The sequence below is a fragment of the Scatophagus argus genome, chromosome 13 (genome assembly GCF_020382885.2).
Source record: "Scatophagus argus isolate fScaArg1 chromosome 13, fScaArg1.pri, whole genome shotgun sequence".
Lineage (NCBI taxonomy): Eukaryota > Metazoa > Chordata > Actinopteri > Scatophagidae > Scatophagus > Scatophagus argus.
Genome location: NC_058505.1, coordinates 4434544 through 4458654, shown reverse-complemented (window position 1 = coordinate 4458654; position 24111 = coordinate 4434544). Strand labels below are relative to the sequence as shown.

The 24111-nt window shown below is 44.5% G+C and overlaps 1 protein-coding gene across 2 annotated transcripts; it reads right to left on the bottom strand.

Annotated features, from left to right (window-relative positions):
- Positions 1–576: 576 nt before the first annotated feature.
- tep1 (telomerase-associated protein 1) lies at positions 577–24085 on the bottom strand. Of its 2 annotated transcripts, none has more exons than XM_046409076.1 (56): positions 23871–24085; positions 22763–23277; positions 22391–22597; positions 22045–22194; positions 21673–21837; positions 21446–21583; positions 21015–21086; positions 20557–20681; positions 20027–20184; positions 19217–19326; positions 19044–19122; positions 18708–18900; positions 18171–18435; positions 17538–17690; positions 17264–17317; positions 16950–17074; positions 16758–16823; positions 16160–16303; positions 15758–16049; positions 15371–15492; positions 15025–15138; positions 14786–14903; positions 14094–14282; positions 13347–13543; positions 13096–13237; positions 12815–12994; positions 12223–12315; positions 11907–12042; positions 11628–11787; positions 11069–11202; positions 10883–10971; positions 10333–10447; positions 10095–10121; positions 9796–10012; positions 9498–9618; positions 9222–9346; positions 9011–9110; positions 8760–8915; positions 8018–8227; positions 7701–7757; positions 7461–7596; positions 6427–6681; positions 6141–6292; positions 5647–5754; positions 5414–5518; positions 5062–5191; positions 4880–4965; positions 4557–4683; positions 4333–4463; positions 4115–4236; positions 3417–3560; positions 2867–2966; positions 2509–2620; positions 2249–2331; positions 1927–2031; positions 577–1473 (listed from the first exon to the last, which is right to left on the bottom strand). In XM_046409076.1, exons 2-56 carry the CDS (start codon positions 23273–23275, stop codon positions 1354–1356), a joined length of 7827 nt encoding a protein of 2608 aa, XP_046265032.1. In that variant the 5' UTR covers positions 23276–23277; positions 23871–24085; the 3' UTR covers positions 577–1353. The 2 variants fall into 2 exon arrangements, with proteins under 2 accessions (XP_046265032.1, XP_046265033.1); XM_046409077.1 differs by lacking the exon at positions 23871–24085 and adding an exon at positions 23695–23793.
- Between the last annotated feature and the right edge of the window lie 26 nt (positions 24086–24111).

The window sequence follows — 24111 nt, the reverse complement described above, 5'->3', positions numbered from 1 at the left end:
ATTGATATATTTGTGCTTCCTCGGGTCTCCATCCTGTAACTCATTAAAGACTTGACTCTTGTTCACCAAAAAGAAATTAATACCTTGAAGTATACTGCAACAGTGTCTGATTAACTGTTCCATTAAGGCTAATATTTTTTTAAATTGATTTTATGATAAAATCATGCCAATTCAATGTGCACAAATGGGTACACTTTCATTCGTTTTATCGTGTTTTCTTGCACTAAATGTGGCTCGTTGACAATATAACGGAAGCTGTGGCAAGCAGACACACTTCAGTGCTGATAACAGCTGTAAAAAGATGAGCTGATAAACTGTGCTCACGTCTGCCATTGATGCCAAGAGTTTACACGAAACATGCGTCAGCTGGCAATTAAAGCTTCAAATTACTTTAATCCACCTTTAAATACAATACAAATCACATTGATAAGGTTGTCACCGCCCCTTTTCTTGTCCCAGGAATTTAAAATATTGCTACTTAAATGCAAATCTTGTTTCATCCTGCTCAGGAGCACTTGTTGGGTAAACACATATTGTCTCATTTCACCCTAAAAGAAAACAACAACAACAAAGTGCTGACTTTAACATCATTTTAATGTCAAAGAAAAATCATTTAAAGTTCTCGCACCTATTTTTTAGTGTTTCACATGCCACATTCTGTTACAGTTTTCAAATAAAAGAAATAATTCAATTCAAACATAACTGCTAATATCTGTAAAGCTCAAAGTTATATTTTTATACTTACTTGTTACATATGGGTGACGTTTTGCCTGTTACATAGATCTATTTCCCTTAACAAAGCAGCATCGCAGCAGTTCATCAAACAGAGAGAAATGCCATCATGACACTTTGTGAAATGGGCACAATTCATGTTGTGACAGCACAAGTTAAAAATTAAATATTCTTGTCCACGTATATGAATCCTAAAGAGTAAAGGTTAGCATTTCACAAACCTACATTTTTATTAAAATATAACAAAAATCACAATCTTCTCTTCGCCATAACCAAAGTAAATCCCATAGATTACTTTTCCTAACTGTTTCATGAACTGAAAACATCTTCTGCTAACCTCAACCAAAAGTGCTTTGTTGGATAAACATAACCACGGACAGAAATGGAACAAGTGCATTTGTCTCCCTGTATATGAATCAGACTGTTTGACAAGCTGCTGTGATACTGCGTTGGCCTGTATGTGCTGAATATTGCACCTACGTTTTAAAACACATTCATTGCACATTTGCCTGCACTGAAGCAAAGAGGAAGCAAAATGTTTCTGGCAACCTTTGGTTTTGTGTAGTGATTAATTAATGTGTTTTTCCTGAATCATGAATTTAGTGTGCAACATCTTGAGGGTTATTCTTTCCAGGAGAGGAAGTAGAGCTTTCCCTGTCTGTCACCGCAGACCAGCTCGGTGGGTTTTTCAGGGTTCACCTCCAAACGCTCAACAGGTGCTCCACACACGAACATACCCACCTGGAGGAAGAGGGTGAGAGAGCGGAAGGTGCAGGAATAAATCAGCCAGCATGTTGCACAGAAAGAGGACGACACTTTCAAAGTGCACTGATGTGCTTCCCTGTGGAGTGTCAGATGAGGAGATCGGTGGCGTTAGCAGCCAGTGAGCCGAGCACCTCGAAAGCTCACTAATTAGCACGTTATATCTCACTTATGTAACCGAAGTGTAAAAAAAAAAAAAGACCTAATTTTATGTCGTGTTATGTTCCAGTCTCTCTCCTTGGATTTTATTATCTTTGGACAGTCAGGCTCGCTGCTTACTTGAGTCTGCGTGCTAAGCTAACAGTCCGTAGCTTCATAGTCAACGCACAGGTAAGCGAGTGGCATCGATCTTCTCATCTAACAATCTGCCAGGGAGCACGTGAGTGTGTTTTCCAAAAATCCTCAAACTGTCCGTTTGAGGCTCTGATGTACCTGCTTCTTAGTGTTTCTGTCCCACAGCTTCACTGTGCCGTCGTACGAGGCTGAGATGATGGCGCCCTCAGTGAGTCTCAGCACGCTGATCCTGTCACTGTGGGCCTGGGCATGAAACAGTCATTATACACAACAGCTAAAGTTAAAAAAGCAACAAATTTTATCACCAACGACTGGTTTCCTGAGCAAAAACATTCAGCGGCTGCAGCTTTTGTCTTATCCTATGCGCTGAATCAATGATGATCTACAATTTGCAACTGTAGGTTTTTGCTGAAGGTTACAATACAGAAGTGAACGCTCGTTTCTCGTGGGCTGTTCTTACAGGTTTCCTGGTGCTCCACGTGGAAGGTTCAGGAGGCTGAATGAACCACATGTTGCCCTTCACGTCTCCACACACAACCAAGTCTGGAAGAACACGTTTGGATAATCACACAATAATCAAAGCAAATAAAAAACCAAAATAAAAACAAAAACCCACAGGCATGCACAAAGGTAGCAGCAGCTCTAGCAGCTGTGGTTATGCTTGAAGTTAGAGCAGCAACAGCTGCAGTGCAAGCAGTTTTATTCGTAGATGTCTGGTACCGTTGTTCAGAGTTAATGATGATATCATGCTCCCCTTTTTCTCCTCCTCGCTGGTCTCCAGGTTCACTGAACTGAAAGCTGAATACAGTGCAATTTTGGGACCCAGGGCGAACTGAGGACACAAGACCGAGACATCAGTCCACATTTCCTCAAAGCAAAGTGTGTGGTGCACTACACATCAGGTTTCACTGTGTTTTCAAATGTAGGGACTGAAGTGGAATAATGAGGGCATTTTCTACAGAAGACAAGCCAAGTGGTGGCATTTAACTGGCAATAGTATCTTTTCAGTAAAAAAATTCGAGAGCTACAACAAAACATTTTCTGTATTCTTCTTAAGTGATATTATTCATAAACTCACAATGAAGCCAATTTGAACTTCTCCTTCTCCTTCGCCCAACAGCCACATGCTCTTCTCGTCGTTACGGATCAAGTCAAAAACTCTGACTCTCGTCTCCCAGCTGCGATAAAGACAAAAAGTAAACCCCAACAGCACCATCACCTCCAGCTGAACTGAGCTGTTGGTCAACAGCAGCTGGACTCATGAAAATCTCAATTTCAAATTTAAAATAAATCAAAATGTGATCAGGAAATGACAAAATATCAGTCGCAGGTTTGATTTAAAATACTAACAAAAACATCAGCAACATTCCAGACTTTTTGATCACCTCCACCTCCAAATGAGTTTGATTTAATTATTAATTACCAATTAATATAATAATTCAATTATTCCTCAGTTTGTAGGAAAGGTAAAGCAGTGAAAACTTTCAAAAAGGCATTTCAGGAAAAAGTGAGTCTAAAATTCAAGAACCTAATAAGTATTACATATAATCAATCAATAAGATATGATTCACTAAAACAAGCCCGACTGACCCGACTTCCTGGACATCGAGAACAGTATGTAGTGTTACCTGGTGACACTCTGATGCCACTGGTTTTCGTCGTCATTTGAGACGTTGTATATTTTTCCCTTGACTGACACGCCCATCAGGACTGTGCAGTAGTTGAGGCAGGTGATGGGCTCCGTCACCTTGTAAGTGTTCACCTTCACCAGGCTGCGAGCAACAGGAGCACAAGGCAGAGCAGGGCTGGTCAGTAACGGTGATGTGAAAGCAGACAGAACCAATGCAGGTGTCCCAGTCTGACTGGACCGCCAGACAGCCCTCCATTTTATTGGAAACTTGCAGGAGCAGCTTGAGTTTGTGTTTCCTGCACAGCAAAAATATCCTGACTGGTCCGAGTGAGAAGAGTCACCGGGTGCCTACAGGGTTGAGTTGTGTCTGACTCATCCTGCTAATGTAGTAATCTCCATCGAGACTGATTAAAAACCACATCCATCCTTTAAAATCACTGAAAATTATGTATGTACCCATTTTATTTTACTTTATTCGCATTTAGAACCGAGAAAAATACTGATAACTTTCAGTTTATGTTTGCATTTTTTCCTGCAAAAGTTTGCTGATATCAATAAAATTGTATTTATTGTTTTATTCAATTGTTTTCTTGTCTTGCTTCCCCAGGTCTTTATTATAAATGAGAGTTTGTACAGAAATCCTGACAAAATAAAAAATAAGATAAACTGATTTTTTGTTTGTTTGTTGTTGTTTACCTTGCAGTGCCGTGTTGTCGATTCCACACCAGCTTGAACACATCGACAGCATTTTTCATGTAGCTGACAGCAAACTGGTTTTGAGGCATGGAACAGATCGCTGTGATGGGGCTGTCTGAGGCCTGACACACACACACACACACACACACACACCACATTAATTTACACACACAAAAACAGAGTCCAGTCTAAATCCATTTTCTGGCGCTTGTCTTCACCTGACTGTGGCCGACCACAACGTTGTGCTGCCATAATTCAAGCAAACCGGATTCACAGCCAGCAAGAAGCAAATCATCTCTTGGAGAGAAGAGCAGAGCTGTGACTGAGCCCCTCTGAGTGGGAGGACCCCCTGAGGACACACAACACAGGAACAGTAACCTACTGGCATCGGCTGACTGCTGCGGTGTGGTGGACAACACTGGACAACAACAACAACTCTTACCTGCTGTCCATGTCCAGCATCGCAGCGAGCAGTCTTCAGAAACAGTGAGGAATTCTGGGAGTCCCTCTTTGCGAACGACTCCATGTATGGCGCCGTTGTGACCCGCGAGGGTGCGAAGATGCTCCACCTGTGCACAAAGATGCACAGCGTGAGAAATGAGGCGATAAGCTAACGCTCTGCATCTGGACTAGAAATAAAGTTGAGTTCCAGCCACAAAGAGAATGTGTGAAGAAAACTAAACAGCACGAACGGACAAAAAAATGACAATATGGAAACATTTTACTTTCTGAAAAAGCTTTCCGATTTCATTTTGACTGACAGACCTGCAGCGGCTTCCAGAGTTGCACTTTGCCGTCATCAGACGCAGTGAAAACAGTCATTTGTTCCGGGTTCACTTCTTTGGCCTCGTCTTAAAAACAATACGGGAATTCAAAACATGCTATTAATATCATCAAGGCTTTGCACAGTATGAAATAAAGAGGGAGACACAGACACAGGGTTTCACCTGTACTTGGAAGGAGAGAGCAGTGGTGGATACGCTGCTTGTGTGCAGCAACGTGGCAGATTTCGACGCTCGTTTCCCAGGTCCAAACATGAAGCGCTCCCTCTGCGCTGCCGGCGACCACATACTGTCCCTGCATGCACAAACACCAAGTCAACACAGAAACGCCCCAACGAGGAGGGGGGGTTTACAATATGCAAGCCTCAAGGGGGAAAATAAACGCAACACTAAACACCAAACTATGTAGCTCATTCACTCCACCGATACATCCATTAAATGCATAAAGGTTTTTCAGGAGGGAGCGAAACAACACATGGGCTATTTTTACTGACAGATAGGTGTACAATGTGCTCACCACACAGCAGACAGATGTAAGGGGACTCTTCCAGGAGATTTCTTTGACATGCTGGCCTGCCTGCAGATCCCATAAGCAAAGCCTCCCATCGTTTGAAGAGCTGATCTGGAAGAGAAAAGGGGAAGCTGACGAAGACTTTGTGAAGCATAGCGAGGGCGCCACGGGTTAATGGCGCTGCAGCTTTCCCGGGTCAGTCACATTTCTTTACGACACAAAGTGTGAGGAAGGTTTACCACGCAGTCTGGAGTCCAAACGCAGCCGGTGATCCAGTCTCTGTGAGAGTGAGGCAGCGACTTGGAGAGAACAGCAGGAGACACGCTCACATCCCACACCATCAGGGCCTGGAACACAGACACCCTGCAGTCAGTACTGCGCTGTACTGACCGATAATACACCCATATCTCTGAGGGTGGGCTAACAGCTCCACAACACCACAGACCACATGCTTCGAGCTGATCATGAAGCTGAATCAAGTTTCATCAAAGCCGTCATGAAGGCGGCACTTAGAGCAGGACTGTCGTACTAGACTGAGCGTGTGCAGTGCAGCAGTAAATTTGTTGGCTAATCCAGCAAAGAACATTCAGCAGATTGATGCAAAAATCATACAAATCCAAAAGTGCCATAAAGTGATTATTTAAAACGTTGCCAGGAATGTCCTCATAAAGCGAGTGACAAATCATCACATCATCCCAACAGCAAACAGCTGGGCAGAACAGACGCATTGTACCTGATCTTTTCCACCAGACAGCAGCTGTTCGCCATCAGGGCTGAAGGACAAACAGGTGACTCCTCCGCTGTGACCCCTCAGAAGGGCGTGAGGCTCAGCCGAGTGGTCGCGGTCCAGATCGCCCAGCAGCCACAGAGCGATGGTGCAGTCATCTAATTCAACCGGAAACACAGATGGGTAAATGATAAAACTGTAATTAGCCGAAGGTGTGATGTTTTAAGAAGAGGAGGAGACTGGCAAAAGCACCCTATTATTTTTCTTTGGAAAGTCATAGTACTACACTCACCTGACGCGGTCGCCAGGTATGCAGAGTTTTGTGCTAATGCCAGGATGGCGCCTGTCTGCGCACCAAACTGTCCAGACATTTCCATGGCTCCCAGGCTTCCCTCCTCGCCCTCTGCTCTTTTCCAGATTCTCACAAGTTTGTCACTTCCTCCAGACAGCAGCAGCAGCTCTGGTTCGGTCTGCTCGGCGTCCAGAACGACCCACAGCAGGCACAGTATGGACACATCGAGGTCCTTGGAGGCCCACATCAACTGAGCTGCAGTTAAAATAAGGACAGTTAGGAGTCAGGAAAGAAGTAAGAGGAGGTGACCTGAAATAAAGGACATTAAGGACACGTTTCAGTCACTGCAACACACAGAGCAGATTATTTCTGTTTTATGTCTTTGTTATTCAGTCTAATCTTCACCAATATTTTATGTCAGCCTTAGTATATCAGTTTTATATCCTTAAAACAGTATTGAATTGAATAGATTATTTTTTTAATTTAGTGGCTTGGGGGGGGGGTCTTTTTGGGCCCCTGACCTCCAGTGAAGGGAAATCTTAATGCTTCAGCATACCAAGACATTTTGGACAATGCTATGCTTCCAACTTTGTGGCAACAGTTTGTTGAAGGCCCTTTTCTATTCCAGCATGACTGTGCCCCAGTGCACAAAGCAAAGCTCCATAAAGACATGGTTGGATGAGTTTGGTGTGTAAGAACTTGACTGGCCCACACAGAGTCCTGACCTCAACCCCATCCAACACCTTTGGGATGAACCGGAACAGAGATTGTGAGCCAGGCCTTTTGGTCCAACATCAGTGTGTGACCTCACAAATGCTCTACTGCATGAATGGGCACAAATTTCCACAGAAACACTCCAACATGTTGTGGAAAGCCTTCACAGAAGAGTGGAAGCTGTTAGAGCTGCAAAGCTGTCTGTGTATTTAGAATGAGATGTGTGAAGTTTGTCTCTTGGTGTAATGGTAATGGAACACTAAAATGTCCCAATACTTTTGTCTATATAGTGTATTTGACTTCCTAGCACTTAAACACACCTGATGAAAGACTGAAGAGTCTGATGCCGTCACCATGGTACCCCACAGCAGCATAGTCTCCACGGACAGCCACACACAGTGCAGCAGGCTCAGAGTTTACTGACTTCCGTTTCTTCAGAGGAGGCTCCTTCTCACACTTAAAGATCAAATCAGATGATCAATTTGGAGCGATATGCAAAATAAAAGGCAGAATTGCATCCTTTTTCACCACAAGGCAGCTAAGATGAATAAGGAGCTTACTTCATCACTTTTTAATGCAGTGACCGAACGTCCAAGTCCCCCCGACCAGAGCTGGACCTGTTTGACAGAGAAAAAGGCGGATGTTCACCTCAAAATAAGTGCAAATGTGCTCTGAAGACAAAATCTCTACTGAATTTAAGTTGCATGCTCTGCCTCAATGCTTCAGACAAACGTTCATGCTAGAGACTTATTTTGTAATGTGTTTTGGGGAAACAAACACATGGGAAAAGTTTGCGTTTGTGTGAAATAATTCTATTATTGTAATCCAACCACTCTGGCCTGCAGAGTTTCAGTCTGTACGGGCAGTGACGCCTCACCATGTTGTCAGAGCCGGCGCTCAGCAGCATGCTCCCGTCCTCCAGGAAGGTGAGGGCCTCCGTGGCACCAGCGTGAGCCTGGAAACATCCGACGCAGGTGGAGGTGGGCACCGACCACACCCTGACCTCTCCAGACACTGAGCCAGAGCAGAGCATCGAGGTGGAAGAGAAGGACAGACTGCGCACTGAGCGCTGGTGACCGGACAGGGTCTGAGGGAGGGGAAACGGTCATTATGCACACACAACATCTTTTTCTCTGGACAGTTTTAAAATATCCGAATTGCTGCAGCAGAGCCAGAGATCTTCATTCCAAGCGTTCTTCTTCCTCGTTAAAACCTGTTGCCAACATTGCCCATAATGCATCTCGACTACCAACAGTTTGGTTGGAGAATCTGTTAAGTTACGCCAGCAGTGGCTAAGCCGCCAGCCTCACACAAAGAAGAGGAGCACGTCTTTTCAACTCCACAACACCAAAATGTTTTTCCATTTTCAAACTTGCAGTCCAAACAGATGCCACCTCAAATGACATCACTCGAGGCAATTGTCAGATTTTACTCCTTGTTTGTGCAGTAGGCATACCAAAAACCTGCAAACACACTAATAAAACTCCTTCTTTAAGTCCTTCTTTAAAGGGTCAGTCCTACAATTTTATTTATCTTTCCATACGGCTTCAGATGATTTATTTTTAATTTAAAAATAGTGAGCGCTAACCATTTCTTTGGCTCTCGACATGATAACTCACCGTTTGAGTTTTATTCTGGAGCCAATTCCACACAATCACGTTCCCATTCCAGCAACCAGCAGCCAGCAGGTGATCATCGGGGTCAAAGGTCACACAGTTCAAAGGACTGGAGCTGAACAGGGCTGCTACCTCATGACCTTTGGTGGAAGACCACACCTGACATGCAGACAAACATTCAGTCAGCAGGACTAAAGGAAGGTTACACCTGACAACAGACAACGAAAGCTGAAAGTGATTCGTTTGGGACTGACTTTCATCATGGAGTCCAGAGACACAGTGGCAAGATGCTTCCTGTCTGCAGTGGTATCACTTGCTGTTATCGCATTAGTGTGAGCAGCAACAAGAGTAGTCCTGCAAGGAGATAGTCAATTCAAACATCATTAGCCTGCGTGATATCTAAAGAAACCTAAAGACTCCCAAACAACCTGCGGGATTTTGTAAACCTTCCTTCCTTCCTCTTACCTGCACCCATTTTCAACGTCCCAGATCTCTATTTGTCCGTCAAAGGAGGTGGTAGCAAGACGTCCATCTCTAAGAAAGACGCAGCTTGAGATGCCATCACAGCTACTCACCAGCAATTTCACCTCCTGTTCACAGACACGACAGAGTTGACATTGAAGTATACAGAGAGTTGAAACCAAGAGCACAAACCACCCAGTTAATCCCAAAGGCTGGAAAAACGTGCGACGGGATGAGGGGGAGAAAAAAGTGCATTTTTACAGTGAAATGTGTTCGTACCTGTCCGGTGTGTGCGCTGATGAAGTGCAGCATGCCCTGCCCAGTGCCAACCACCATCAGATCTCCATCTGAGCTCACAACCACACAGGTCGGGCTAGAGGAGAAGGTCGCCACCAGCTCACTGCGACGAAACACACAAGACCTCTGAGACATATCAGCATCAACTTAAAACACTAAACGTACAAGGCTTGAAAGACAATAAATAAACCTCTCTAAATCCATTCTTAGTGACCAGCAGTGGATTTGGAGGACACCTCATGCACACTTCCTCTCGCCACCTGGCAGACAATTCGCCTACCTGGTCTCCTTTGAAAGATGATGGTCATTGTTCAGCCACTCGATTACCCGGACTCCTCCTTTTCCTTCTCCCATCAGGCCTTGTGCCCAGGTGTGAGCGAAGGTCTCAGGAGGCTCGTTGAGGGCTTGCTGTATGCAAAGAGCCGGCCAGGAGGAGAGCAGGAGGGCGTGACGCCGCAGGAAACTCCAGCATTCTGTTAGACGATCCTGGAAACCAGCTGAGATCACAGAGAGAAACTCGCATGAAGAAGGACTGAAAACACACTTGGCAGGAATTTGTCAGTATGTTGAAGTACTTACATGATGGCGCAGGTTTATGCTCGTCCTCTACAGGAAAGACAAAATTTTACAGGACAAACAAGCAAATGTTAGGACTTGTTTTCACTCATTAATTCATCAAGGGGAGGTTTGCTGAGTAAACCTGCCTTTGCAACAAATTCAAACTCACAAAGCATGTGAAGGATCAGATGGGAAGAACCAACTGACATGCAGTCAAACTATGGCGAGGTGTTACTACATTCTTTATAAAGCGTCATACCACACGAGCTGTAGACCTTCAGGAGGTGGTGCAGGAGGCCATGGCGCACGTTAGCATACAGGAAGTAGTAGCTGGAAAGCAGGGAATGAAGCGCCTCCAGCTGACCACTTTGAATCTGAACACAGTAAGATCAAGGCAGTCATTAGTTAAAATGTACAGAAAATATCTTGACTAGCTGTGGTCATCTAAAGGATTTCTTTGATCGGGATGTCAGAAAATCTCTCTGTAAGAAAGTCCTAAGTCACACTCACAAGAGTTTGACAAACTGCTTTAATTTTATTTCACTGCAAGATTTAAAAAACTTTTGCACAACAATTTTTCGAAACTAATGAGGAAGACTTAAAGCGAACACATGTGACCATCGGTGTGCAGGTTTTCTGATTCATTCTCAATGTCAAGGTTTTTCAGTAAATAACAGATGAGATTTTATCAGTGAGTATATAAAGCGCTTGATTTCTGTTTTGCAGCAGACTTATGTACATCAAAGCAGCAAGTGCTATTGTTCATTTTGCACTGATTTTATTCTATGAGGTGATGGAAGATGACTAACCAGGTGGGAAGGCAGGTGCATGACCGAGTTGGCCTCACAGTGAAGGAAGGTATCTGTGGCCTGCTGGTCGGCTAGTGCCCACAGGTGAGCTGTATAAAGAGACAGGACAAAGACACAAGGCTAATTAAAATATACGGTCACCTGTACTCTCTTATGCTGTGTCACAGCAGACTGTGTGGACTTTACCTGCCAGCACGAGGTGAGCTCTGGTTCTGTCACTCTCCGCTGGGAGGAGAAAGTCCTCAAAGGCACTCCTCACCTCCGGATTGGTTACAGTCAACAGGTCGTCAGTGGTGTGGCAAAGAGACGGACCAATCAGACTGCAGATAAGGATCCAGGTAAGTTTAACAGGGGCGTAGTCACACACACACAAAATCAACATTGGCAAATATTCCCCTCCTATTCACTTCTATTCTATGCAAGTGAAGCAGCAAAAAAGGTGGTGATCAACTTTAGCGAACTCTGAGGCAGCGATGTGTGTGTGGTTGATCACTCAAAGTACAAACACGCACTCATGTGTGATTGTAACTCCTCCTCCTTTCTGACTATTGTCTATAATTTTACCTTCTCCAAAATGTGTATTCCTCAAAAACAAGTAAAATTAAAGGACACATATCAAGCATAAAAACTTTGAGACCTTTATTGTAGGCAGCTGGAGAAGACTGTTGTCCGAGGTAATGGGACTGTTCCCAGCATCCCTGCGTCTTGGGTTTTGTATTGTTCTCAACTCATATGGGACTCGTACCTTTTTAAACTCTGCACTATACGGGTGAAAGTCGCCATGGGAACGCGTCCTTTAGGCTTCCTGGACAGACGCAATACTTCCCGCCACGTGACCTGTCCGTCCCGTGAGGACAGGTCATTGCATGTGTTCAGCACAGAGTACAAGTCTCTCTCCCTCAGGCCTGTCAATCAAGAGGAGAAAACAGTGAGGAATGATATTGTGGCACCACTGTTAAGTTACTCTATCTAGCACTCCATAAAGGTTAAAATGATGCGGAAAAACTGTGTGATAACTCCTTACCAGTGGCGCTGATGGTGAGTGCCGCCAGGGCCCAGCGGAGTCCCAGCAGGCCTCTGTGCTGTGAGCAGACTCGGTCCAGGCTGTACTGCACCAGCTGACTCAGAGACTGAGGCAAACCCTGGAGGCTCTCCTTCAACTGAGACACAAAGTACACGCTGGAATCGCTGTTTTCGTCAACAAGTCAAAATTAGCAAGATTTAATGGCATCATCAGGTCATCATCTTCCGTGCTGGCGTTACATACTGAAAGACGTTTTCATCCCAACACACAGCATGGCCACCAACCGGAACCAGTAATTATGGAAGTGATATGTAACCTTATCGAAGGAGGCGAAGTTCCTCAGGTCCTCACAGGCCAGGTGCAGGTAGAGAGGACTCACTGCTCCCTTCTTCATTGTCAGCGTCTGGAGCTGGATGAGCAAATAGAGAACAGTTTTAGGGGAAAATAAATGACTCAAATAAGAAAACATTAAAAGGTCGGGTACACTGGCAGAAATGTAAGATAATATTCAAATGTACAATATGGTTTTATTAGTGTTTCATTAACCGAGAATGAGCCTCTTTTATCTGCAGAGGGTCCTTTTTCATGGACCCCATCAGGTTTCCACAGTAGCCCAGAACATACAAACCAAACACTGGCTCCAGAGAGGAGCTTTCACGTTTTTAAACTACCTGAAGGACACTCAGAATCCACAGTGTCCTTCAAGCTCCTGGGAAGGGAAGGGCTATCGGAGGGCTAATCAGTTGGTTGCAATCTGCAACCTCGCTGCTAGACGCTACTGAATCCTTCACAAAGAGTTTAGGGCAAACTGTACCGATGGCAGCTTCATGCACAGACGCAGAATTCGGAGGAACACAGAAAATACGTGAACAATGTGACGTATACAGTGCAAAACATATAAGTCGAACCTGGTTGTTGAACGCAGAGTCACTGAGTTTCTTCCCAAAGGAGTCGAGTCCCTTCTGGACGATCTCCTTCCGGTCAGGCATGGTGAGCTGGCCCAGGGCAAACAGGACAGTGCTTTTCTTCTTGGCCAGGGCTTGTAGCAGTGCAGCTTTGGATGTGATGCTCACTACCAAACAAACACCCTGACAAGAAAAAGACAATCTCAGATTTACTGTTGCAGAGAAATGAGAAAAAAATGTGTGTGTGTGTGTGTTTCCCTCTGTTTGCTATCCTTGTAGCAGACCTGTGGAAGCTGCTGTGGTATCCAGTCAGAGGTGAGCTGACCTCTGCCGTCTTGGACTTGATCCACCCCGTCAACGAGCAGCACCAGAGGTTTCTTCTTTTTCATGTCACTCAAACTGGAGTGAAATTCTGACAGCAGTTCTCTGCAATCACAAACAATTAAAGAGGGAAGACACACAGCTGTTAAGACCGGAGACAACGTGACAACCTGTAATTCTTAGCTGCTGTAAGATTGATAGATAATGTAGCTACTTGTAAGAATGGGGAAGAGGCGATTCCTTCTCCTCCTCCTCAGCTTCTTTCATCTTCCTCAACCACCGGACAAGGCACTGAAGAAGGTTTTCCACCGAGCATGCTGATTGGCTTGCAGCTGTAGAGTAGGAGATGACATCGCAGACGAGCTTTTTCCGAGACTTAACTCCCGTCCTGAGGGTGTCTGCCAGAGCAGCCTGTGTGGACAGAGATAAACAAGGTTAGTAAGGTTTCCCAAATAGAGAACTCAGTGGTCAGTTAACTGGGCAGTCCTGGCTAAAACCGATGCAGTCCAACTAGTAACAGTCCGACAACAAAGTCCACCTTTAAGATTTAAGCTTCAAGGTTATAATGTTCAGTTGGTATTCATTCCAGATTGACTGACTCTATGGTCATTTTGGAATACGCAGTTTCCGGTGCTGTTGAAGCGTATTGTATTATAAACACGGGTGTTTCTGTCATTTAAGTCACGCTCAGAGATTAAAATCATACAATATAAACACCTGCTCGTACGTCTAAAATACTCAGAGATGTTCATGTCTCGTTAGTGTGGTCTCGGAAATTTCTGACTTGCGGCTGAGGCAAACTCTTCATTCAAGTTTTGTTGGGATAGTCGCTGCAACGTGTTTCTTCCATTCTGTCCAATTCGCCTGTAAGGATCCGACTGTATGCGTGTAGCCAACAGCTTAGAATTGCTGATAGAAGAACAGAATTAAAAAAAAGGAAGAATTCCTTTGAGAATTTTACCATGAAGACAGTCTTGCCCTCTCCGGGTCCTCCTTCCACCACCATCATCCCCCCTTTGGTCTGGACCTGCTCCACTATGTCGACAGCCCCGACCAGGAGCTTCGCCCTGCCGAAGAACTGCCTCTGCAGCGCCCCCTGGTGCACCTCCTGCACGGTCGTGTCGGACGCAGCCTCGGCCTCGTCGTCCTCCTGCCACACGGGGAATAAGGAGGGTTTTATCTGGAATCTACTGCGTGTTGACAAATGTTCTCATTTTAGTGGTTTCACTCAGTGGTGGAACTAAATTAAATACATTTACAGAAGCGAGTAGTTTAAGTACAATTTTTAGTATTTCTGTCTTATAGTGTCTAACTGTACTTTTACTCCACTACATTATGAAACAGTTTAAAAGTTATAGTTACAACTCACTTTTCAGGTTAAAAGTCTAAATATAAAACATATGGAGTAGTTTATTAAAAGATGCATTATTATAGATCACCACTCACCGTTATGTCAAGTACCATTTACATGTCTAGTCACCATTAAGGATGACTGAACAAAATAAACACCGACTGCATAATGAGCAGCTTTGCTTTGTTTACTGTACTTGTTACGTCTCGTCTCTTCAATACTTTTCCTTTGGTACCACATAGTTAACTTTGGCTAACGGGGAGCTTGGAAATGAAACTGGCTGAAGTGTCAGAGAGACTAACTTCCACAAACTGCTTCACTACAGCCGTCCACACGTCTTCAAGCACGGCCTTTCCAAAGTCCTCCAGGTTTTTCAGATATGGTTTCCCATCCACGACTCCTCCCCACTCACATGTGTAACTGTGACAAAAAACAAAAACAGAAGAGAAGCCTCAGATAAGGCAGCAGTGTTCTAAAAAGGGCAGTGAACTATGGTTTTACAGCCTCGGCCAAGTAGGAAGCGGAGAGAGAGACGACTCACTTTTCAGTGACCTTTACTTCACTGGCCTGGATCCTTCTCTTCAGAGAGGACATTTTAGCCTCAGTCTCCTTTGATTCAGCAACAAAGTCTGATCTCCAAGCCACCGGAACTGATCTAAGAAACAACGCAGGGAAGTGAAATTAACTGATAAAATACCTCAGTGGATGCCCAGCAAACTGTGCTGTAATACAGCAGTGAGACAAAATGTTACAAAAACATCCTATGAATGTTTTTAAATTGAATATGAAGGAGTTAGTGATTCGTTTAATCACTTAAAGGGTGTAAAGAGAAAACGTAAAAGAATAAACTTCAGACAACTTGTTTGATGCGAGTATGTGCTGCATACTTGATGACGTTTGGGTCTCTGAAGTAGCAGAACATTCGGTGGCGTGCTGAGTCGGGGTACAGAGCCTGGAACTGACGGATCTCCATCTCTGTGATGGACAGGCCTGCTGGGGCCGTCGCCAGCTGCGCACAAAACATTGTAAGTCAAATTCACGTTTCAGGACAGACTCAATTTTCTTTCACTTTATAGCATTAGTTTACCAGTCCCTGACCTTTCTACCATTTCAGATGACATTGCGCTTTTCCCACATTTCAAGCAGCACTGAGCGCATTGAGATAGATAGATAGATACATAGATACTTTATTGATCCTGAGGGAAATTCACATTGTGTGCACATGGCTCCCCTTATTTGTCAAATCAGCCCCGTTTCATGAAGTCAGCTCTTACCCAGCTGTGCTGAGGCAGGTCAGGGAGGACGGGTTTGGGGGGCACCACGCCGTATCTCTCCCCCAGGATTCCCACCATCATCTGGCTGCGACACACCTCCGACAGGCACAGCTCGGTGGCCCGCCCTGACTCCTCCTCTGTCACACCCCATCGGAGCTCCACCTCCTGCAGGAAGAGGCAGTGGGCCGCAGCACGACGCCGGAGCTCCGGGAACACACTCCGCACCAAGATGTCGCGTTCAGCGTGCATGTCTCTGAAGGTGGAGGAGATGAAGACACGCACACCTCTCCACCTGAGGCCAGGAGGAAGGAGTTGGTGTTAAACTAGTGAGGATGAGGACGGGAAATATTTCAAGTCAAGTTAGAAAACTGGACTGTTTCTTTGTCATGAAATGCGAATGACCTTAAGTTGGGGCTGGCTGGTAATGACACTACACTGTCTGAGGCCTGAGGGCTTTGAGCGCCCTCTGGTGGTTTGACATTGTACAGTCTGTCCATGTGCTCCACATGGTCCAGCAGTCTGGATGATCCTCGTTCTGCCACAAACCTGGTCACATAGTCAAAGAACAAATTATATGAAATACCCTTATTTGTTTTCTTGGTGAGAATTAGATAAGAAGATCGATGCCACTGTTATGTTTGTAAGATAAATATAAAGCTAATAAATCCATATTAAAATTAAAAAGTTGTTATATCCTTGGCCTAAAACAATGAATGCATAAGTTCCTAGCATGATCAATACAGTATAATCACTTTGCTTTCAAGTAAGGACAGAGCAATTTTTGGCTTGGTTCATTATGGGCTGTGATACTATGCATTTTTTTTTTTGTTCATCAATGAACTCAAAAAGCACATCAGTTCCAGGCTGGTAAGTGGTCTTCTTAATTACTACAAATCGATATCATATCTGCTCTGAAAAACCATTAGGCTTAACATTTTCACATTTATGTAAATAACATGACTCTGTTTTTAAAAGTAAAACGAGCCACCAGACATTTTACCTCAGCATTTGTTCACTGAAACCTGTCAGGTTCACACAGTTACTGTCGGAGTTGTAGTCCTGATGTCTGCAAGAAGGCAACACAACAAAATATGCATTCAGGTGAGAGTGAGGAAGTGGAACAGAAACCAGACCAGTCCCTGTTTATGCTGAAAGGATGTTGTTAGAAAACAGCTGCAAAATGGAGGATTACCCCTGCGATGACAAGAAGAGTCGCACTAAGAGGGCTTTGTTGTTTATGTCCTTCCTGTATTTGCTGACAGTCCAGTCTACTATATAATCGACCCAGGTGTCAGACAACATGATGATGTTGTCCAGCTGAGACAGAAAAGGTTACGAAGTCAGGGCTGATGAGGAAACATCCTATGTCGTATTAGCGAAATCTCTTAAATATCTTTTGTTTATTGGTACAGGTGGTAAAAGCTTTGAATGTCAAATACAAATACATCAAACGCAAACAACAATAATAATAATAATGATAATAAACAAATGTACAAATAAGTTAACCTTGATGTTGTTGTTGAATGGTGTGATGGAGCCTTCATCACTGCATTCAAATGACTGCAAAAGACAAAATTAACAAACTTCCTTCAAAACGCTGCTCATCTGCTGCTCTCCAAAAGCAGAAACGTAATTCAGGCTGATGTTTTCTGTGTAGCTTTCTTAGATGCACAAGCACTTCACTTCTGTTTAATCACCGGATGTTTTCATAGCGGATCAAAATAACTTTTCATTGCACGAAATACAAGAGATGCCACAGAAAAAAAGAAGAAGCACTGACCTTTGCTTGCTTCAACACACTCCAGACGTTATCCAAAAGAACATCAGACTTCAGTTCGACCTTTTTATAGCTATTCCAGTTCACTAAGTAGAGCAGACAGTCCTCGGCACTGCAGTCAATCATCAGGGAGAGCAAAACTGCCACCTCCATCATCTGAGAGAATGTGAAAAAGCAGAGAAATCAGGAAGAGCAAACAAATGAAAACCTTGCATATGGCTGCACCAAAGTCAGTGTGGGCCAGCTTGTTACGAGGGGCGTGAGCAACACGTCTTGCTTTGTGTTAAGCAAATGAAGTGAAATGGATCTTTATTTTTTAGATAACACTTTTATGAAGTTCTGACTCGTACAGATTGTTTTGTGAAATAAGTTTCAGAAAAAAACGAGTACGGGACACCAGGAGGGACTTGACGGTTTCACTGAGGGACTTCATTTTGAAAATGCAACTGTCAACACATGAAAGTGTAAAGTGTTCATCGTTCAGCTACTCAGTCAGTCAGTCAGTCACCAACAACCTCATCTGTGTGGCTGACCTCCAGTCCAATCCAAAGATAACGCAGCTGAAACAGCACTAATTTGGTTAGCGTTGCGGCACACATTCGCGTTGCTGCTAATAAGGCGAACAGAGACCCTTACAGAGGGAGCGAGCTTGTCTTCCACTTTCTTTCTCCTTCTCCTTGTGGACTCTTCTTCTTCCTCCTTCTCATTCTCCTCATCGGCCTCAGGGTCTGGCGGGAGGCAGAAGTCCTCTTTCAGGTTGTGATCAGTCCCCATGCGAGTGCAGAGCAGGATAATAGTCCGTCCAGGGAGCGGTGGCACGTTGTAGCGACAGGCGATCTGCACAGCCGCCTCCAGGGCGTTGCGGTAACGATCCAGCAGCTCGAGAGTGTACTTCCTCTGTCTGGATGCACACAAACAGAAGCAGTTACATTATGTCCGCAAGTCTACTTTGTTATTTGACTTCTGAACTGCTTTGTGCTTTGCCTGATCAGTACATGGAGGCTAACAGACACAGTGTCTGGTGCACCAATGATCTGTCATTAACTGGGAATATACTTAAATGGTATTGCACTGTTTCAGCTACAACAAAAACAGCTGCAGGCTTGGGTTTAAAAGGTGGGAGATGGTGAATATTGGAGAAAAACTACTAAAACTCAAAGGAAGTTCTCATACTTGGCCTTTAGGAGATGGGCCTTCTTGATTCGGTATAGTCGATAGATGAACGGCACTCCAAGTGACACCCTGATCCTTTTCCTTGAAGATGTATCCCAGTCCTGACGAAGGAAGCGTTTGCTCTTGGGAATCCTCTTGAGGATGCCCTTCAGGATCTCTTGAACAGGGGGGAGTACTTGCTGTGAATCCGAGGCTGGAGGACAGAGAGGCAAGGAGGAGCTACCGTTTGTGTTCTTAATAACAAAGTTCTTCACTCAAAAAAAAAAACAAAAAACAAAAACAAAAAGTCATGACCCTTCAAGACCCTTAGCCGTTTTTCAAACATGTGCGTCTCACCCAGAGTACGAAGCTCCATGATGACTTTGTAGGCAGCGAGGAATCTGAAGGGAAACTGTCGGCTCTGAATTATCGCTTTCTGTAAGCACATCAAAAACACGAGGTTACAGAAAGCGCTTAATAACCTGCCCCATGAGAGTTGAATTACAAAGGAAACGTAACAACCGACTCACCTTATTGGTCAGTCTGCTGAGGACCTTCTTGTGATGAGCCTCACTGATGCCACTAGTGATCATGTTCCTCAGGTTCCTCAGCATGGCCATGAACGGAAGAGACTTGTTGTCTGTGCAGCAGAGACTTTATTCATCAGTACGTGTCATCACGGACATGTTTGTGGCGAGTTGCATACATGTAGTGAGTGTGCTTTCAAATGCATAGATGCAGCTCAGGTCTCGTGTAAAACGTGCTGTGCCAGTTTCATACATTTTAATTCAGGACACACACACATGATTACTTTGGACTTTGGACTCAGGGGAATGTTGGATTGAATCTCCTGATCAGATTAGAAATTCAGGTGATAAAGTAATTACTCTGCTCCGGTCAAAAAGTGAGCGCATGTTATAAGTCTGCTGATAAGGCTCAAAGAGTTAAAGCAAGGCGTCTGGACCTGTGAAGATTGACTTGAAGACTGCTAATCCAAGCAGCTTCATCAGTTCTGAACTGATGAAGCTGCTTGGATTGTCCTTTGGCATTTGACTTGAAGACTGCTGATTGAAGCAGTCTTCAAGTCAAATGCCGTCTAGACTTGTGGAATAATCTTCACAAGTCTAGACGCCTTGCTTTAACTCTTTGAGCGAATATGACCTGGATGACTGAGAATCTCCACAGACATCTGCTGATAAGGGTTTTATTCTGTAAAACAAAAGTGACGAATGAAAGATAACTGCTGGAACGTAAGACTTTTTGATTTTCCCCGGACAGACGAAACAAGCAGCTTGACATTTGGGAAAAACAGAACGTGTGTCTGTATGTGCTCAGCAGACCTATGAGCTTCTCCCAGGTGGCGGCCTTGTTGCCCTCCAGGCTGAGCAGCCGATCCCACGTCTGCGGCTCTTTGAGCTTCAATCGCTGCCCGGCTCTCTCCCTCTCCCACTTGCCCTTCATTCCACTGTGGGTGAACGCCTTCAGGTCGGCAGGATACCTGGGACCGACACAAACGCATTTCAAAATGTGAGACAGGAGAGAACCCAGTGGGAAAATAGAAAATGCCAAAGGACAATAAATAATCAGTTTCTTCTAAATAAGGAGTTTTAGGTGGGTCAAAAAGATTCTGTAATTAACAGATCATAGTTCCCATGCAGGTAACTTGACTACTGTGTGCATTTTCACTTCTGCAAAATTTGCATTTGTGTGACTAAACCCTCTACGAGAAATTTTACTTAGCAGACACAAAAGATAAAGCACTTATACACCTCACATAAATGGAGCACGCCATGCAAATTTACGCTGACATTTTCAGAAACACTTTTACCTCACCTGTTTGGCATTAAAACACCTGGTTTGTGTTGCTTACTTTTTTCCCAGGATGGCCATCACATGTTCAGCCGGTTCTTTAATGTGAAGCCTCTTTATCATCTTCTTCATACTGAACTCACTCTGCTTCTTATCCACCACCACTTTGCTGCCCTCTAACTGCAGCTGAGCATGCACACACACACACACACACACAGACATAAACCAGTGAGAATACAGGAATGTGCTACACAGAAGAAAGAGGAAAAACTCAATAAAATATAAACAAAAATAAATATAGTAAATATTAAATATGAAGTATAATAGCAGAGCTTTGATGGGGTTTAAGACAACAGGTCTTAAAATTCACAATGAATATTCTTATCTAAATTTGCACACACAGCAGAGACGGATGGGAATTAAAAGCACCTACGGCTAGCTAAAGCACACTTCTACAACTTAAGGAAACAACTCAAAATGGGAAAAACCTCTTTAATGACACAAGAAAAAATTACTTACAAACTTCGACAGGAGAGACGCTTCTGATCTGAGCAAATTCGCCCACTGTTTTAGCTGCTCGGCAGTTGGTTTCTGAAAATCAAAGATTGCGTCCATAGAACAAACCATGGAGTAATGAACACTGAAGTGTCCGCTTAGAGAAATGAGTCAGCCATACCAAATCAGAAACCGCATAAAGTTACAATCCAGTTAAAGGCACAATATGCTGCAATTTCTTACAATAAAAAGCAGCCAACTTTGTGTCTTCACAAAAAGCAAGTGAAATATTTTACATAAAAGACCTTTAATTCTGCTGGGTTCTTGTAACCACAGTGAAAACAAAAAAGCCCATTTATCACTAAACCACCAAACAGTTTTCTGCATGTTAATAACAAGGGAGTAATATTAATAATATTTAGTCTTAACACCGAACTAAACGGGTGCTTCTGTACCTTGCCTTTGCGCCTGTTCCGGCTGTGTTTGCAGCGGTGTTTGCGTGTGTTGTACTTGGCCAGCTGATACTCGCTGAACTGCCTGAACTTGTCGACCATTGCCTTCTTCAGGCACATCGGCAGGGAGCGGCTGAAGCACTGGAAACAGAGGAACATTAAGACGGGACCGACCTAACAGTCACTGACACATCCAGCGTCCACCACACGGCAGACGCCCACTGACTCACCATACTGTAGATTCTGACGATTTCCAGCCAATCGGAGGGCAGCTGCACGGCAGCACAGAAGTATCTGCGGAGATGCGGCTTGGTGGAGGCCTGATTGGCAGCCAGTGCCAATAAAAAGTTTGTTGTGATGCGGATGTTCAACTGCTGTCGAGTGTAAATTGCCACCTGAATGGTAAAGGTAAAACAAAGTATGCTGAACATGACCGATGAAAACTCCACTGTCACGATCCGAACCAAAAAATAACCAAAACATCCATCCATCCCAGCTGACTACGGGCGAGAGGCGGGGTTCACCCTGGACTGGTCGCCAGTCAGTCGCAGGGCTGACACACAACACCGCTCACATCCACCCACACAGACAAGCACACACACCTTGAGGAGAAACTGCGGGTCATGGACAGAAATGTCCTTTGCCAGGTTTATGATGTTGGTCCAAACACTTTTCTTGGAGTCCCAGTCCTTCTGGCCTGGAGCTGTGCTCTTATTGACCAGGGAGCAACAAACCACGTTCAGCAGGAGATACTGAGGAACAAACAGAAAGACAATGAAGTGTGTGTCCACAGCTCAGAGGAGCCGCAGTCACATCAACATGTAAAATAAACACAGAATATAATTTGGCCACACTGGTGCAGCAAAAGCGTTAAACTCGCGAAAGACAGCACGAGAAAAGAGAAAACCTCTCAGACATAACAAGGGAATGTAAAATATTTTCTCCCACCTTTTTTTCTTTCACCTCCTCGTTAATCTTATCATCTCCTCTTTCAACCTCAGCAAATTCCTGCTGTCTGATGACCAAAGCTTGTTCAAACTCCTGGTTTCCCAACTCTGTTTCCAGGACAGGCAATTCCATGGTTGCCCTTGCATCATCCTCCCCCTCCTCCTCCTCCTCCTCTTCAGACACATCATCATCTTCCTCAGAGTGCGTCTGATGCAGAAGAAGTTACGTGAAAACTCACACCATCAAATGAAATGCATCAAAAAATGGTGCGTGTCAGATATTTTAAATAAACACGTATGATCAGCCAAGGCAACTTTTCGGTTTGTGCAAAGAGACAAACGGTCAGCAAGTAAAACATAACATTTCACGTACCATACTTGTTTCTTCAAAACAGGACTGCATCACTTCAGATGTTTCCTCTCTGTCTTCATCTCCTCCATCATCCCTCTTCTCTTCCAGAACATCATGCAGGAACGAAGGAGCATGAGCAAAGCGATTGAGCAAAGTGCTGCTTGGCAGGGATGTGGTGAGCAGGGATTGATTGGGGGCAGTCGTCAGGGAAAAAGAGAGAGGTGAATGGCTGTCTAGGAGCTTGTTCTCGGTGCTGAGGAGAGGAGAGGTGAGGGAAGGTGAGTAGGAAGCCGTGGAGAGAAGAGGAGATGAGGTGGAGGACAGGCTGGAGGGCTGGAGAGAGGGGCAAGAGGAGGGCTGTGCTGCAAAGCTTAAGAATGCAGAGCAGGGTGGGGGCATCAGCGTGGAGGCCTGAGATAAGAACTTATTCTCCAGATTCGGAGGAGCGTAGTTGGAAGACAAACTTCTCCCACATGTGGCCTGCTGACGCCCTCCTTGGGACCCACTGGTCTGCTGCAAAGTCAGAGCCCTCATCTCTGCAGAGACACACACATCAACCAGAGGGTCAAAAGTCATCACAAGTCTGAGCTCCTTCTCCCAGTCACAAGCACAACCCTTCACAATCCCAGATGGCATTAAGCACAGACACAAGCCGCTGAGCTGCATTTTTCTTCTGTTTGAATAAGCTGGTATACTATTGTAGCTAAGGGCGTGTAGCGTCACTGAATGCATCCATAAAAAGGGGACAAAGTCTACACGGCAGGCAAGACAAAAAGCTTACTGTAAACCAAAAAGACAGCTTTCGACCAAATTAAAACCATAACACTGATGGAAACTGCTTAAATTAACATTATGAAGTTGTTTGTTGGACTGCAAGCAGTTTCTTCCTGCTATTTAAGTGGTATTTTACATATAATCACAAACACTACAGTGTGGAAACAACGATTCGGTACCTGGGAAAATCAGACATTTAACTATCAGAAAGATCTTCTCACAGTGTCAAGACAGCCACCAGATCTACCACATACGAGCTGGAACATTAGTCGGGGTGGTTTCTGATAGTCTACTTCTTCGCAGTGACTCAATTGTTTGTGTAGGCGTGCCACCACAGTGTACGCACAAAACTCACCGCAGACACCACGAACTGCACGGGCGGAGCGCGGACACTGAACAGACTGGTCCTCAGGTGTGTGATGTTACTGCTGGATGTTCTGCACTGCTCGTTTCTGTTTCCAAAGTCTATTAAAGCTGGCGTAGCTAAATGTGGCAGCTGATTTACCGTCAATTTCCTCATACGAGCCGCTGCCTGACTTACTCGATTGAGAGCGCTGATTGGTCAGTATTATTGTATACTTTTTTACCGTAATAGC